The following is a 15,581-nucleotide window of genomic DNA, read 5'->3' as shown; positions in this document are numbered from 1 at the left end:
CCGATCTCCCCCGTCACTCCCGTCTCCCCCGTCACTCCGATCTCCCCCGTCACTCCGATCTCCCCCGTCTCCCCCGTCTCTCCGTCGTCTCCACCTGGTTTTGTTCACACGACTCAAGACGAGTTTCGAGTCTTCAAGGGTTTTTTCTGGTTCTTTCTCCTCAAACATTCATTTAAAACTATTTAAAAGTAACAAATAAAAAGAACACATTTGCTTTATTTTAATAAATCACATTTACAACATTACACTATTATTACATTACACACTTCCCCAAATGGGATCAGTGTGTCCAGGTGTGTCCAGACGTGCACACCTGGACACACCTGGACACACCTGGACACACCTGACACACCTGGACACCTGGACACACCTGGACACACCTGACACACCTGGACACCTGGACACACCTGGACACCTGGACACACCTGGACACACCTGACACACCTGACACACCTGGACACCTGGACACACCTGGACACACCTGTCACACCTGGACACACCTGACACACCTGGACACCTGGACACACCTGGACACACCTGTCACACCTGGACACACCTGGACACACCTGGACACACCTGGACACACCTGACACACTTGGACACACCTGGACACACCTGGACACACCTGACACACCTGACACACCTGACACACCTGACACACCTGCCTGCTGATACCTGACACACCTGGGCGCTGGGGGGGCGCTGCTTCTCAAGAGTCCTGATTAATAGAAGCGTCTGTTTCCTGTTTTAACTGGAATCGGTAGTGCGTGAGCCGCGTCTGGAGGAAGTCTCTCGCGAGGGAGTCAGGTGACCAGTCCACCGCCAGGCGGGGGACTGCCGCCGTCCCTCAGGTGTCCTGACCGTCCCCGACCATCAGGGCCGTCCCCGACCATCAGGGCCGTCCCCGACCGTCCCGGAGCGTCAGGACCGCCCCGGAGCGTCAGGAGCGGTGCACGATCCGGTCGATACTCTCCTGGATGTCCGACATCTTCTTCAGCACCTCGGCGACTTTGGCCTCGTCGAACTCCAGAGAGACAAACTCCGAGTCCTGCGGGGACAAAAGGACAAGGGGACAGAGTCAGAGGGACAGGGGGACAGGGTCAGTATTTAATATATATATATATATATATATATATATACACCATGAACCGGTTCCCAGCAGGACTGGGGTTCGGCTAAGGTCAAAGGTCAGGGGTCAGATTTCTCCATTTTAAAGGTTAAAGTATACGAAGGCTTTAGTGACTGAGTCATGTGACCAGTTCTGGCTGAATGAGTCAGCAGCTGAGCTCTGGTTGCCCCGGCAACAAGAACCTCGACTTCAGAACCTTCCGGTTTGGCTGTGAGAAAAACCCAGGGTAACACTTTACAATAAGGATCCCTTAATTAACGTTAGTTAATGCATTATTAAGCATTAATTAACAGTTTAATAATAGTTAAATAACTATTATTATGTATTAGTTAACATTAATTAGCATATTAGTTAATGCATTAATAAACAGTTAGTTAATGCATTATTAAGCATTAATTAACAGTTTAATAATAGTTAAATAACCATTATTATGTATTACTTAACATTAATTAGCATATTAGTTAATGCATTAATAAACAGTTAGTTAATGCATTATTAAGCATTAATTAACAGTTTAATAATAGTTAAATAACCATTATTATGTATTACTTAACATTAATTAGTATATTAGTTAATGCATTAATAAACAGTTAATGCATTATTAAGCATGAATTAACAGTTTAATAATAGTTAAATAACCATTATTATGTATTACTTAACATTAATTAGCATATTAATTAATGCATTAATAAACAGTTAATTAATGCCTACTGCTCAGAGTTAATTAATACATTAGTAAGCATTAATAAACGTTACATGATGTAATTATTTATCCTTATGTATGCATTACTTAGTATTAAGTAATACATTAGTTAATACATAAGTAAAACGTTAATAATGTCCCTAGTAATCATTTACTAATGGTGTTTATTTGGAGTGAATAAGCATTAAGTAACAGCTACCTAATACATCTACTAATCATTCACTAATGGTGTACATGTTTACTGGATGGGCATTATTGAACAACTATTTAGAGTCTTAAGTAATAATTTCCTAATGGTGCTGTGTACGTTATCAGGTAGCTTACCTGACCTTATGAACGGTAACCTGACATAAACCTTAATAAATGTATAGGAGTGGCTCATAACCATTACTTAACCATTAGTAAAGGCTTGCTGGACCTTTATTGTAAAGTGTAACACATTTATCCCTTAGGTAACACATTATTAATGCTTAACTGCCTCATAAGCATTACTTAACCATAATTAACCATTAGTAAATACTATTCTGGACCTTTATTGTAAAGTGTAACACATTTATCCCTTAGGTAACACATTATTAATGCTTAACTGGCTCATAAGCATTACTTAACCATAATTAACCATTAGTAAATACTATTCTGGACCCTTATTGTAAAGTGTAACACATTTATCCCTTAGGTAACACATTATTAATGCTTAACTGCCTCATAAGCATTACTTAACCATAATTAACCATTAGTAAAGGCTTTCTGGACCCTTATTGTAAAGTGTAACACATTTATCCCTTAGGTAACACATTATTAATGCTTTACTGCCTCATAAGCATTACTTAACCATAATTAACCATTAGTAAATTAAGCAATCACATATAAAGAAGTTTACACTTTTTATTTAAAACAAAATAAAACAGATAACATTTGTTATATGTATACATCATATATATATATATATATATATATATATATATATATATATATACACATATATACATATATATATATATATATATATATATATATACACATATATATACACATCTGTGATAACAGATACGTAACAACAATTCACACAGAGGAGATCTTTGAACATTATTTAGTAACATAATACAATAACACAGTATGATAGGCTGGCATAATTTTATCATCCTTCATTTTATGTATTGTAGCAGAAATGACTTCAGTGGCCTTTATAACCTCCTTGCATCTTTTAGCAAAGTCTGCCATCGTCTCCCCCTTCTCCACCTGATCATATTCTTCTGGAGCAGCTATTGCGAGCTCGGCAATCGCTGCAGTCCTCACAATAGTAAGTCTGTCTACTCCATACTTCTCGAAGGATTTGGCCATATTCTTCCCCGTCTGGAAAATGGCAAGGACTTCCTTGTACCGCTTCACCACATCACCTGGTCCTCCAACTAATATAAACACACAAGAACAAGAAGGAATGTATCATTTGAATCATGAGATTGATGAGAAGAAAAAAACAAATCATAGTATTTTACTGTTAATGTTCAATGTGCCGCGAGACACACTAATCCCATATGTGACACCTCAACACAGTGTAGAAGGATTTTCTGGCACAACTTCACCAAGGTACATGGAAACACCATGACACACACCGGGAATTATCAAGGCTAAATTGGGAGAAAAAGAGGGGAAAATGCTAAATAAAAATGGACATATTTGGGGTGAATCATTTTTGGAAATGAACATTCATTTGGACCGTACTGGTCCTTCTGGTACATCCCTCTATCAGCGTGCAGGGCTTGAATTTAGCACTCGCCACTTGCCATTTGCGACCCAAATTCCTCAAGTTTCTAGTTAGAAAAATCGAGATTCCCAACTTTTGTGCCATTTATAAATCAAATTGAGATTCCCAATACTGTGCGCACCATTGCACCTTTTTATTTTTTATTCTTGATGTCAACTCCGGGTGAACCGTCTGAGTCTGACTCTGAAGAATGAATAGTAAACACTCTGAAGAACAACTGGAGAAAATGGACCAATGCAATGTCTCAGTTTGACCAGCAGGGGGCACACTGTATAGTTCCTTAAATGGTTTAGCTGTTGTCTTGTGGTTGTCTTAAGACAGGCTAGGTTGGTTGTTGTAGTCTTTATAAGACACTTTCGAGCTAATAATAAAAAGGCTGCTTGTTTTTAAATTCACTTGTTTTTTCTCATTTGGACATTTTTATCCAGCCCAGAATAAACACATTATTTATACAATACACCTGCTGCATTATAGAATATACAGACAGGACAGGATCAAAGTGTTACTTTGAAGGTGTAATGCTATATATTCCTCCATAAATGTTAGATTTACAATTAAGTAGGCAACTACTGAAATTAAATTATACAAGAACACATCATGCAATCTCCTTTTCCACCAATAGTATAGTAGTACACTACTGAATGATAATTGTAGCGTATAGAAAAACAGGATTGATGTAATATGGTACTACGATGACTGCTATATACAAATGATGTCGAAATACAAAAGTAAAGCAACGTTTTGGTTTTGGCTAGCAAAAAATCTGGTTGACTAATAACTTTTTTCATCTACTAGCCATTTGGCTAGTAAGTCAAAAAGTTAATTTCAAGCCCTGTCAGCTTGTCATGAGAGATTGATCTACTTGTAGGGACAACAGACACATACAGCTCAAGCCAGCCAAAAAAATACGTTTCACATACCCCGCAGGCGAGAGCGATGTTTGCTTTTCTTCGCCTTTTTCTCCTTATCCTGTCAGAGCTGGATTCAGAGCTGGATTCAGAGTCATCCTCACTGTCGTCTTCACTGTCATGCTGCATCTCAGATCCCCTCATCGCTTCATCATCACTGTCTTCTCTTCTGGACTGTTGAGCCTCCTTGAGACATGTCAAAGCTATGGATGCAAGGATTGATAGTTGATTACATCAGTTTGATTGCTTATTGTATACAAACACCTACAACAACAAACACAGCTATGACACAACTTTCGCACCCACAGCGTACACACCCATCATTCTTTAACCCTCGAGCATCCCTTAAAATTAATATACACTTTTTACCCATAGTCCAAATTTGCCTCATTGACTACCATCTCATAAAAGTGCAATAAAAATGTAATACATATTTATTTTCACTTTCACCACATAAAATCTTTTCAACAACTTCAGACCTAGCCATAGATATAAAGTTAATTATAATCTTTAAACATTATTTTTACAACTCCTGATTTTTTCAATAGAAAAATCACAAAATATGCAATATTTTCAAAAATTAGGTTCAAAGTGAAATATATTACAGCATTGACTATGTCAATAATTGATAACATTTATTTTGATGCATTATTATTTTTGGAACAATGAGAGTTCATTTAAAAAAACTTACACTCTTTACCTTCATGTCCAAATTTGCCCCATTGACTCCCATTATAACCACATATTTTTTATGTACTGTAATTCTTACCTATTATAATTTTTTTCAGACGAATTCCTAATAAATGTAAGCCTCTACCTTCAAAATACAGAGAAAACAGGTTTTATGTCTGGTGACCCCCCCAAAACTAGCAGGGGCAGCAGAGCTTCATCACATCAAGTTTCAGTGACGTCTCATCCATCTCGCTCCGTGTTTAGTTGGGTCTTTCGTTTAAAAAAGTGTCAGCCTTCACGAGGTGTATTAGCTTCTACACACACCCTTTCAGTTACATGACTGAGAAGTCAGTCTTTCAAATTTACCGACGTAAACTTCTTCTTCTCCATTATTCAAGTGTTACTGAGTCAAATATGCAGCATCTTTTTGAAAAGTTTACATTTTGTCAGAATGATGTATTTGTTATGACAACTTGAATTGTGAACTTTTCAAAAAAAGTGTCATAAAGTTAACATTAAGAGCTAACAGTTTAACGTAGTTAGATTAATCTTACCATGTTTTCCAGATTAATTTCCCTTTTCCGCTTTTCCGCTTGTGAGTGGTTAGCCTGGTCCTGTGAGGTGAGACTCCGAGCTCATCCATCTGGAGACGCTTCTGTAGCTGGGGCCGCGGTCAGTGCGCGCAAAGAAAAAAGTGCGGCGTGCGGCGTTCAGGCCAATTCGGAACTAAGGCTTTTAACTAAGGACTAATATTGGTGCTCCTACTCGGGAAATTCAGTCTTCTTGGAGAATCAGTTTTCTGACATCACACAACAATGTCTAATGTAAATGTCTGGAACGCTTTGAAGACAGAAATGGGAGTTTTCAATGGGGAAACCCAGAGTTCTGAGGTGTCATGAACGCAGCATTAGCGCGCACCAGAACTCAGGAGTTATCGCGGTGTAACCTGGGTGTAACTGCTTTGTAGGAGGAGCAGGATTTTTCTGGCAGGACGGACAGTAATTTTAACAGGATAGCCATTTACCAAGCTGCACGTTTCATTTTAGGAGCACACGGCATGCGTGGGTTAAAGTTAGCAAACAAGTTGAGTGAGCTGACAGAAGGCTAATTGAATGGCTCCAAAAGAAAAAAATACTGAGATGGAAAGTCAAGTGCAACCGGTGTCATCACAAAATGAAGCTGAAGAAAAAGATGGTGGATCTGTGGACCGATTTGAATGATAGGTAACTTTGGCTAACATTGTGGGATAACTTTTTTGGTCAGTATTATTATTGTTATTATTATTATTATTATTATTATTATTATTCGCCAGCTTGATTTCATGATGGACAACATTGCTGCATCCTCAAGAACCCTTTCAAGAATGGCAAAGCAACGGGAGGTCTGCGTGACAGCGATGGAGAGGCTGCATCATAGAGAAGGACAGAGAATTGGGGGAAGGAGCATTTCGTGGTGATAGATGAGTCACTTCAGACATAAAAGAAAGGTAACTTTTTATATTAACTGCTACAAATTGTTAGGCTGCTAATTATGACTTAGTCTTGTGATGCCCAACGTTCAGGTCGAGACTGGACAAGACTTGAATGTCTGGGGAAGTTAGTGCAAGATTTTGTAATAGTGCTACCGCTGGTTGCAACCAGCTTCCTTGAAAAGGTAAAATAGGTAAAATAGGCAGGTTAAATAAGAGTTTTCTTTTTCCTGCTCCTTTCTGAACAAGGATAAAGATGCAATTGTTTTCTATTTCCTTTGGTACAATTTGAATGTTTCCATGGGCAGAACAAGTAAATGAAAATCTGTGTTAGTCTTTCATCCTCAACCAATGATTGGTTAGCTCTGCTTTGCACACACCTTACCAGAAACGTCAGCAATGTTAGCAACGAAAGGCCCACCCTAAAACACTGTTGGTTGGTTTTGCAACACTGTTTTTTTTTAAACTCACAAAACGTTTCCACCCAGACACCTGCTTATTTTTACAAAATTGAGGTGGAACGTCCCCAGACAATCATTTTGAAATATTAGAGTTTGGAAACGAGACTAGTTATAACCACATCACCAATGTGGAAAAATTAATTAGTATATTCAAAGATTCAATATGTAAATTTTGATCAGAATTTTGAGGTAAAACATTACAAAATCATGTGCAATTATCAGAAATATGTTTAGAAAGAAGAGTTTAAATGTTATGTCAAAGACATTTACCAATTGAAGATGCAAAAGGCACCAAATACAAGCGCAACAGTAAAAGTTGGTGGCGAAGTGCAAATATGTGGCCTCCAGCAGGGAGCAGGGTGCAGATTTTTATTTTAAAAGTTGTACCAGCGCTCCTGCTCCATCCCGCTCCAATTTATCTCCAGGGCCACCCATACCTGACCCACAACCAGCTTGTTTTCTAGCTGGATCTGTTTGTTATCGAAAAGTATGTAATTGATTAAATTATTATTGAAACTGTGGGAGGGAAGAGATCTGAAACAGAACTCATACTGGAATCTGACGATGCCAGGTTTGGGTTTAAGTGTACAACGCTGCTTTTTTGGACAGGTCTGTGAGCAAGGAGCAAGAAAATTCTCACCTGCTCTGTTTCCCTCACATGCTCTGGTCCACCATCCACATGTAGAGACCTATACTGTATTTTTTAGCCTGGTATTTGGCTGTACTTTGTGTGTATAAAAAGAGTTAAAAACTGCAAGATCTAACTGCTGTCTGAGCGTCGATCAGCTGAGCCAGAGCACAATGGGTGGGGCGCTACACAGCTGTAGCAGCATGTGTGTATGTTTTATAACATTGGCAAGAAAAAAAAACATTGTTGATTGTCTTCTCAATCGCAGTGAAACGATTGGATTGCCGATCGACAGAAGCCAAGTTGAAACAGCAGCCCATCATTTATAATGTTCATGCTTATAGTGATGAAAAACAGAATGGGACAGAATCATTACTATAGAAACTCTTAAATTTGGCTATAGTAATCATCCATTCCATGGAAATCTTGCATTTTACTTTGTCTAATCAGATTTGTCAACTTTATTCCTGCTAACATAAATTTATCTGACACAAGGTTAATAATCTTGTTTCTTGTTCTGTCATTTTCCCCAAAACACAGTATGGAAGGGGCAGGATGGCTGGGGGCTGGAAGCGGAGGAAGTGGGTGTTCGGGATGCTGGGGGTGCAAAGCACGCGGAGGCGGCCAGGGCGAAGACATCCAGGGAAGCCGGTGCTTCGCTTGGTGGAGAAGAGGGGGAGGAGAGAACTGGTGCCACTCATAGCTCATCATGTCAAAAGGGAGCAGACATTTCCAGGGAGGATAAACAGAGGGTAGCCTATCATACTGTGTTATTGTATTATGTTACTAAATAATGTTTGTTCAAAGATCTCCTCTGTGCGAATTGTTGTTACGTATCTGTTATCACAGATGTGTGTGTGTGTGTGTATATATATATATATATATATATATAAATATATATGTATAAGATGTATACATATAACAAATGTTATCTGTTATCTGTTTTATTTTGTTTTAAATAAAAAGTGTAAACTTCTTTATATGTGATTGCTTAATTTACTAATGGTTAACTATGGTTAAGTAATGCTTATGAGGCAGTTAAGCATTAATAATGTGTTACCTAAGGGATAAATGTGTTACACTTTACAATAAGGGTCCAGAAAAGTATTTACTAATGGTTAATTATGGTTAAGTAATGCTTATGAGGCAGTTAAGCATTAATAATGTGTTACCTAAGGGATAAATGTGTTACACTTTACAATAAGGGTCCAGCAAGCCTTTACTAATGGTTAAGTAATGGTTATGAGCCACTCCTATACATTTATTAAGGTTTATGTCAGGTTACCGTTCATAAGGTCAGGTAAGATACCTGATAACATACACAGCACCATTAGGAAATGATTACTTAAGACTCTAAATAGTTGTTCAATAATGCCCATCCAGTAAACATGTACACCATTAGTGAATGATTAGTAGATGTATTAGGTAGCTGTTACTTAATGCATATTCACTCCAAATAAACACCATTGGTAAATGATTACTAGGGACATTATTAACGTTTTACTTATGTAATAACTAATGTATTACTTAATACTAAGTAATGCATACATAAGGATAAATAATCACATCATGTAACGTTTATTAATGCTTACTAATGTATGAATTAACTCTGAGCAGTAGGCATTAATTAACTGTTTATTAATGCATTAACTAATATGCTAATTAATGTTAAGTAATACATAATAATGGTTATTTAACTATTATTACACTGTTAATTAATGCTTAATAATGCATTAACTAACTGTTTATTAATGCATTAACTAATATGCTAATTAATGTTAAGTAATACATAATAATGGTTATTTAACTATTATTAAACTGTTAATTAATGCTTAATAATGCATTAACTAACGTTAATTAAGGGACCCTTATTGTAAAGTGTTACCAAACCCAGATTTTGGCTTCTGACAAGTTATAAATATAAAAAAAATAAAAATATTTATTCAGATATTCTTTAAAATGAGTGAGTAAGGTCAGTGCAAAGACAGAGTGAGATTCTTTTGAAGAAAACCTTTGATTACATTACAGTCAATGGAGACTGAGGCAGGTATCCGCGCCGCTTTAGCCCACCCCGTTTAAATTTAGTGCAAACCCCGCCTGTCAAAGTCACATTTTATGAATCCCAACACCTATGTCTACATTCTGACCAAAAATTATTTGTCTGCCTTTTACGGTTTACGGTGAGCTCAAGTTACAAATAAAAATTCAGGTTATTTTTTTACTGTTTCTCGCACTCTAAAAAATGACACCCGCACTCTAGATTTGACGAAAAAGTGATTTCCAGTCCTCACTTGAGTGCTCATATCTTGAAAAGTGTACATCTTGGGAAAAAACTGTTTGGGGTTTGGAGAGAAGAGAAGTTTTCCGCCGTTTTGAAGTTTGAATGACATTTCTACGTGCAAGTATGAGAAAGTTAGGTGACTTAGAAAAAAGGTGAATTTTGGCTTTTTTTTTTTACCTCCTCCCATCCACAGTGTGACATCCCCGCCACACACATACATGGGAAAATCTCCCCATTAGTTTGGAAATGTTTTTGCACTTGGTGCGAAAACTATTTATGCGATCGCTCTGAAAATCCACAGGACTGTAGTTAAATTCAGGGCCTACAACTTTTTAAATTGGTTCAGAATTTTTCGAGTAACGGTGTGCAAGTGGTGAGGCCCCAAAGTTCTCCCAATACGTTCCGGATGGCGCCAAAAGCGCACGTTTTCGCACGTTGCGCAAAAACGTGCGCACCAATCGCCAGTAAAAGTAATACCACTCGATTTGGGCTTAAGGCGCACGTTTCTACGTTTTTATTTTTCGCGTTTTCTCAAAGCTGCGGGACTAGTTACGCGCCAAAGTTTATACAGAAGAATAAATAATAAGCCTGAGTAATAATAAGAGTGTCTCTGGCTGCACACGAGGCACTAAATATATATTATATAATCAGGGCTGCACATAAGTGGGCCGCCAGAGCGCATGCGCCGTCAAAATCCACAGTGCGCTGTCAGTCTTGTGCTGCGAAGCGCTTTTGCGTACCAACAGCTGGGGCTCATATTATTGGTTGTGGCCAGACCAGAATACTAATATTAAAAAATCTATTGGGAGAGCTTTTCCCCAGAACTCCCACTCAAAGTTGGTACTGGCCAATCACAGCGCGTCCTTACTCCCCCTCCATGCTCGTTGGGCAGGAAGAGAGGTAAGGATCAGCTTTACTGAACAAACCCCGACAAGTCTCGTCAAAATGTCCAAGAAGCAAGCGCCATTAAGTAATTATTTTGGCGTTCCACCACCACCAACTACAAAGAGACGCCAAACTGAACCACTACCCAAATCGAACAGAAAACGTGTGTTCGCCGAGAAGTGGCTGCATGATGTTACGTGGCGACGCGCACCGTACGTTCACGTTCCCGCGTATCCTACCCCGCAAGCTCTGCGTTGGTGCAACGCGGAACCATAAATCAGCCAGTGTCCGTCACTGCATTCAGCAGTTTCCTGCACCAGCAAGACGCTGCTCTCTGATTATGGCTCACAGTTTATGAAAACCCCAAATAAAAAATAAATTAGAGAATATTTTATGAAATCAATAAACCATTCCATCATCAAAATTATAACAAATAAAGGTTCAACATATCTTGCTTTGCATGTAATAAGACTAGGTAATATATTAGTTTCACCTTTTAAGTTGAATTATTGAAATAGATTCACTTTTACACCATATTCTAGTTGATTATTGAAATAAATTAACTTTTACACCAAATTCTAGTTGAATTATTGAAATAAATTAACTTTTACACCAAATTCTAGTTGAATTATTGAAATAAATTAACTTTTACACCAAATTCTAGTTGAATTATTGAAATAAATTAACTTTTACACCAAATTCTAGTTGAATTATTGAAATAAATTAACTTTTACACCATATTCTAGTTGAATTATTGAAATAAGTTAACTTTTACACCATATTCTAGTTGAATTATTGAAATAAGTTAACTTTTACACCATATTCTAGTTGAATTATTGAAATAAGTTAACTTTTACACCATATTCTTCACCTGTAGCAATATTCTACACCTTGGCTGATGTGGACATACATATAGGAGGATATTTCAGCTGCTATATGGTTGTCTGTCTGTACAGTCATGCAAGTTCAATGCTATTAAAGAACACGTTTTTTCATATAAAATAAACACATTTTTATGCAGTTTAGAAGTTTTCGGGCTTTTTTTTGGCTCCTGCGCTGCTGAAATCGGGGCGTCCTTTATTTCTATTTCTGAAAGTTGGCAACCCTAGGTACAAAATATGCTTTTATACTGACTCTACAGACTAACACGCACCATAATTTGTTAATTCATCTTTATAAGTGAATGAATATCGTTTTGCCTATAACTTATTCCTGCATCCCTCTTTTATCGATCCGGCGAGACGGGTCACCGCGTTTTTGGAGCCCCAAGTCACTTATCCAGGGACTCCTCTGAGCACCAGACCAAAATAATTATGTGCAGCCCTGGATATAATGTAAACATTTTGAAGCTGGAGCCGGTGACAGTTGGAGAAGACGGTTTCATCAGGGCCACCGGGCCGGTTCTGGTTGTAGAGGGGGGTTTAGACTCACCTGTCCGGGCCGGCCCAGCTCCAGCTCCATCAGGGCCACGGGGCCCCCGTGGTCCCCGGTCCCCCCGGTCCCGGTTCCGTGGGCGGCCTGCAGGTCCACCCTCCAGGACAGGCCTCTCAGGCCCGGCTCCCAGCGGCTCTGGTTCAGCAGGCTCTCCCGGACCCGGAGCCGCTGGCTCTTCCAGAACCGGGTCAGGGCGGCCGCCTGCTCGGGGGTCGGACCGCCCCCGCCCTGTTTCCGGGTCTGGGCCGTCAGGAAGAACTCCAGCTGGACCGGGTCCATGTCGGCCGCCGCGATGGACTGAGGGAGAGGAAGAGGAGGAGGAAGAGGAGAGGGTGAAGTGAGACACCGACACCGGCCACGGTTACAGGATGTTCTTTAATTCGGAATTCATTATTCAGAATTAAAGTATTTTCCTTCCAGTTTACATGGAAATAGTAATTCTGAATTGAGGTTTCCATGAAAAACACGTTTGATCGGCTTTATCCAATTCTGCTTAAAGAAGCATGAGGCAGGATTGAGGCAGAATTTATGAAAAAAATTCATATATGTTTTAAGTTTTCTAGTAATAATGTCAGATGAAGCGTTCCAAACCCAAAAGAATGATTCCTCTAGTGTATCTCTCCTTTGCCTTGAACAGGCTGTGTGCTGCAAAATGTGCTGCAATTCGGTCCCGAATTTCCCGCGCTGGTCTGTGGATGTGACGTCACATGACGCTGCATGCACGTTCTCCCCGTTCTCCCGTGCCGGCTTCACTGTTGGCTGCAGTACCCCCAACGGCCGTCGTGGTGAAGGGTGGCGCTAGAGAGTCTCATTTCTTAAAAGGAGCCTCATGCTCCTTTAAGGTCTGGGGCAGGGGTCGGCAACCCGCGGCTCTTTAGCGCCGCCCTAGTGGCCCCTGGAGCTTTTTCAAAAACGTTGGACCTTTTTTTTTCTCTTCTTTTTTCCTTTCCTTTTTAATCTCGACATTTCGACTTTTTTCTCGAAATTTTTACTTTTTTCTCTCGGCTTTTTGCCTTTTTTCTCGACATTTCGACTTTTTCTCAAAATTTTGATTTTTTTTTCTCGACATTTTGACATTTCGACTTTTTTCTCAAAATTTTGACTTTTTTCTCAACATTTCAACTTTCACCATTTTTCTTCATTCTAATTCTGATACAAGACTTTTCATTTTTTGCGGCCCCAGACATATTAGTTTTTTGTCCAATATGGATCTAAAACATGTTGGGTTGCCGACCCCTGCTCTGGGGGATGGGAAGGTTCTGATTGGATAGCGGGGTGGAGCGGAAGTTAAACTACCGGAAGAAAAACTAACTTAGCCGCTTATCTCCAAATCTAAAGTATGAATTGATTCCAGATAAACTTCCTGAGGTCAGAAAAGCTTCTGTGTTACTTTATTCCATTGACAGTTTTGAAGGATCTAAATGTGAGAATGTGTAAAATTAAAAAAAAACATTTACATTTTTTTGGTAGTTATTTGCACTTTTTAGCAATTTATTTAGTTAGCATGGACCTGTGACATTAAAGATTGGGTTATATGGGTTGTTTTCATGCATAGCAAATAAAAATATTCCTGCGCATGCGCATCACTGTCTTGTTGTATCAGGCTGCAGATTTCTGCTGCACGTCCAGATTTGTCAATATTTTATTTTCACACATTAAACTTCACAATAAACGCACTTCTGTAGCCCAACAGCAGAGAAACAGCTCATAATCACGTATTAGTTTAATTTAGTGCAGGTTTGAGCAGAGAGCACTTGAAGGCTGATTCATGGTCCCGCGTTAAAACGACGCAGAGCCTACGCCGTAGGTTACGCGTCGCCGCGTCCCCTACGCCGAAGGCTCTACGTCGGTGTAACGCGGAACCATAAATCAGCCTTTACCTTCAGCAGGCCCTTCATCTTCTCCAGCAGGGACCGGAAGTCCTCCGGAGCAGCTTCCGGGTACAGCTCGCTCTTCAGCAGCTCCTCCGTGATGTCGCTGTTGTTGTAATAAACCTGCTGAGCGATTCCGTTCAGTAAACCTCCCAGAGCCTTCGCTGCTTCCACCTCCGCCATGTTAGCGAGCAACACGGTCACGTGACGGGCTGGATCACGTGAAGAACCCGGGGAAGCCGCGGGGCATCATGGGAGCTGTAGTTCTTTATGAAGCTCCTACAGTCCTCTGTCTGATTAAAAGTGTGGTAACAAGTTTACAGGACTGTCTCAGAACATTAGAATATTGTGATAAAGTTCTTTATTTTCTGTAATGCAATTAAAAAAACAAAAATGTCATCCATTCTGGATTCATTACAAATCAACTGAAATATTACAAACCTTTTATTATTTTAATATTGCTGATCATGGCTTACAGCTTAAGAAAACTCAAATATCCTATCTCAAAAAAATAGAATATTCTGGGAATCTTAATCTTAAACTGTAAACCATAATCAGCAATATTAAAACAATCCAACCTGCCTTTTTGTTCCTCCGTAAAGTCCTTTAATGTTTATTTAGACTCTACACATGCGCAGGAGCCTCGTGGCCACTAGAGGGCGACAGAGCTGTTAGATCAGCATCAAAACGGTATTTGGTCGGAAATAAATTATCTTCATTTGCAGCAACTTTAATTCAAACATCTTAATATTTGACTGTGAAGCAGAGATTTAAACCTCAGGCACACTAGACTAGCCATGACTAGCCAGGTACATGCACAGTCCTCCCATCCGTACCCTTCTCCACCGGTACAGAACGTACGAATATAGTTTTTTATCCTCATATTTTCCTTTTAGACCAGTTTGAAGTAGCAAAGCTGAAAAAACAAGATTTTATATTTTTGCAATTGTCTAAATATTTATTTATTATCTGAACAGTGACATTTAATCATTTATAATCATATTTTTAAAAATGTATTTAAACAATTTGGTTTCTATATTTATTTCTATGAAGAAACATAGAAATAAACACAAAGAAATAAAAGTGTAAATAAATAACATTTTACATAATGTGAGCTGCATAAAACCATGACAATTATTTATATAAAGTACATAGTGTAGTATTGTGTATATATATATATATATATATATATATATATATATATATATATATATATATATATATATATATATATATATATATATATATATATATATATATATACATATATGTGTGTGTGTATATGATTGTTCTGGAACTTTCTAACGTCTTTTGAACAGTTCCCATGACAACGGCTGCCTACATGTTTGGTTTAAGGTTTTTCTCCCACTATGGGG

General features: G+C 38.8%; 1 protein-coding gene and 1 long non-coding RNA gene across 2 annotated transcripts; both read right to left on the bottom strand.

The window, feature by feature from the left end:
• Positions 1-308: 308 nt before the first annotated feature.
• LOC133450351 (uncharacterized) lies at positions 309-881 on the bottom strand. Its single transcript, XR_009783107.1, has 3 exons — positions 662-881; positions 516-586; positions 309-360 (listed from the first exon to the last, which is right to left on the bottom strand). It is a non-coding gene; the product is annotated as an uncharacterized LOC133450351 (long non-coding RNA).
• A 32-nt stretch (positions 882-913) lies between these two features.
• On the bottom strand, positions 914-14,409 carry commd1 (copper metabolism (Murr1) domain containing 1). The gene is made up of 3 exons (XM_061728895.1): positions 14,215-14,409; positions 12,332-12,631; positions 914-1,048 (listed from the first exon to the last, which is right to left on the bottom strand). The coding sequence occupies exons 1-3, from the start codon at positions 14,386-14,388 to the stop codon at positions 941-943; spliced, it is 582 nt and encodes a 193-aa protein (XP_061584879.1). The 5' UTR covers positions 14,389-14,409; the 3' UTR covers positions 914-940.
• Positions 14,410-15,581: the final 1,172 nt, after the last annotated feature.

The sequence above is a fragment of the Cololabis saira genome, chromosome 1 (assembly GCF_033807715.1).
Source record: "Cololabis saira isolate AMF1-May2022 chromosome 1, fColSai1.1, whole genome shotgun sequence".
NCBI lineage: Eukaryota > Metazoa > Chordata > Actinopteri > Beloniformes > Belonidae > Cololabis > Cololabis saira.
This window is presented reverse-complemented; position numbering and strand designations above follow the sequence as displayed.

What these genes read in the sequence shown, in the direction of transcription:
- commd1 (XM_061728895.1), bottom strand. Translation starts at nt 14,388, where the DNA reads ATGGCGGAGGTGGAAGCAGCGAAGGCTCTGGGAGGTTTACTGAACGGA. An exon ending in AGATGAAGGGCCTGCTGAAG is followed by an intron (nt 12,632 to 14,214) that starts GTAAAGGCTGAT and finishes CCTCTCCCTCAG; the next exon opens with TCCATCGCGGCGGCCGACAT. An exon ending in AGCTGGGCCGGCCCGGACAG is followed by an intron (nt 1,049 to 12,331) that starts GTGAGTCTAAAC and finishes TTGTCCCCGCAG; the next exon opens with GACTCGGAGTTTGTCTCTCT.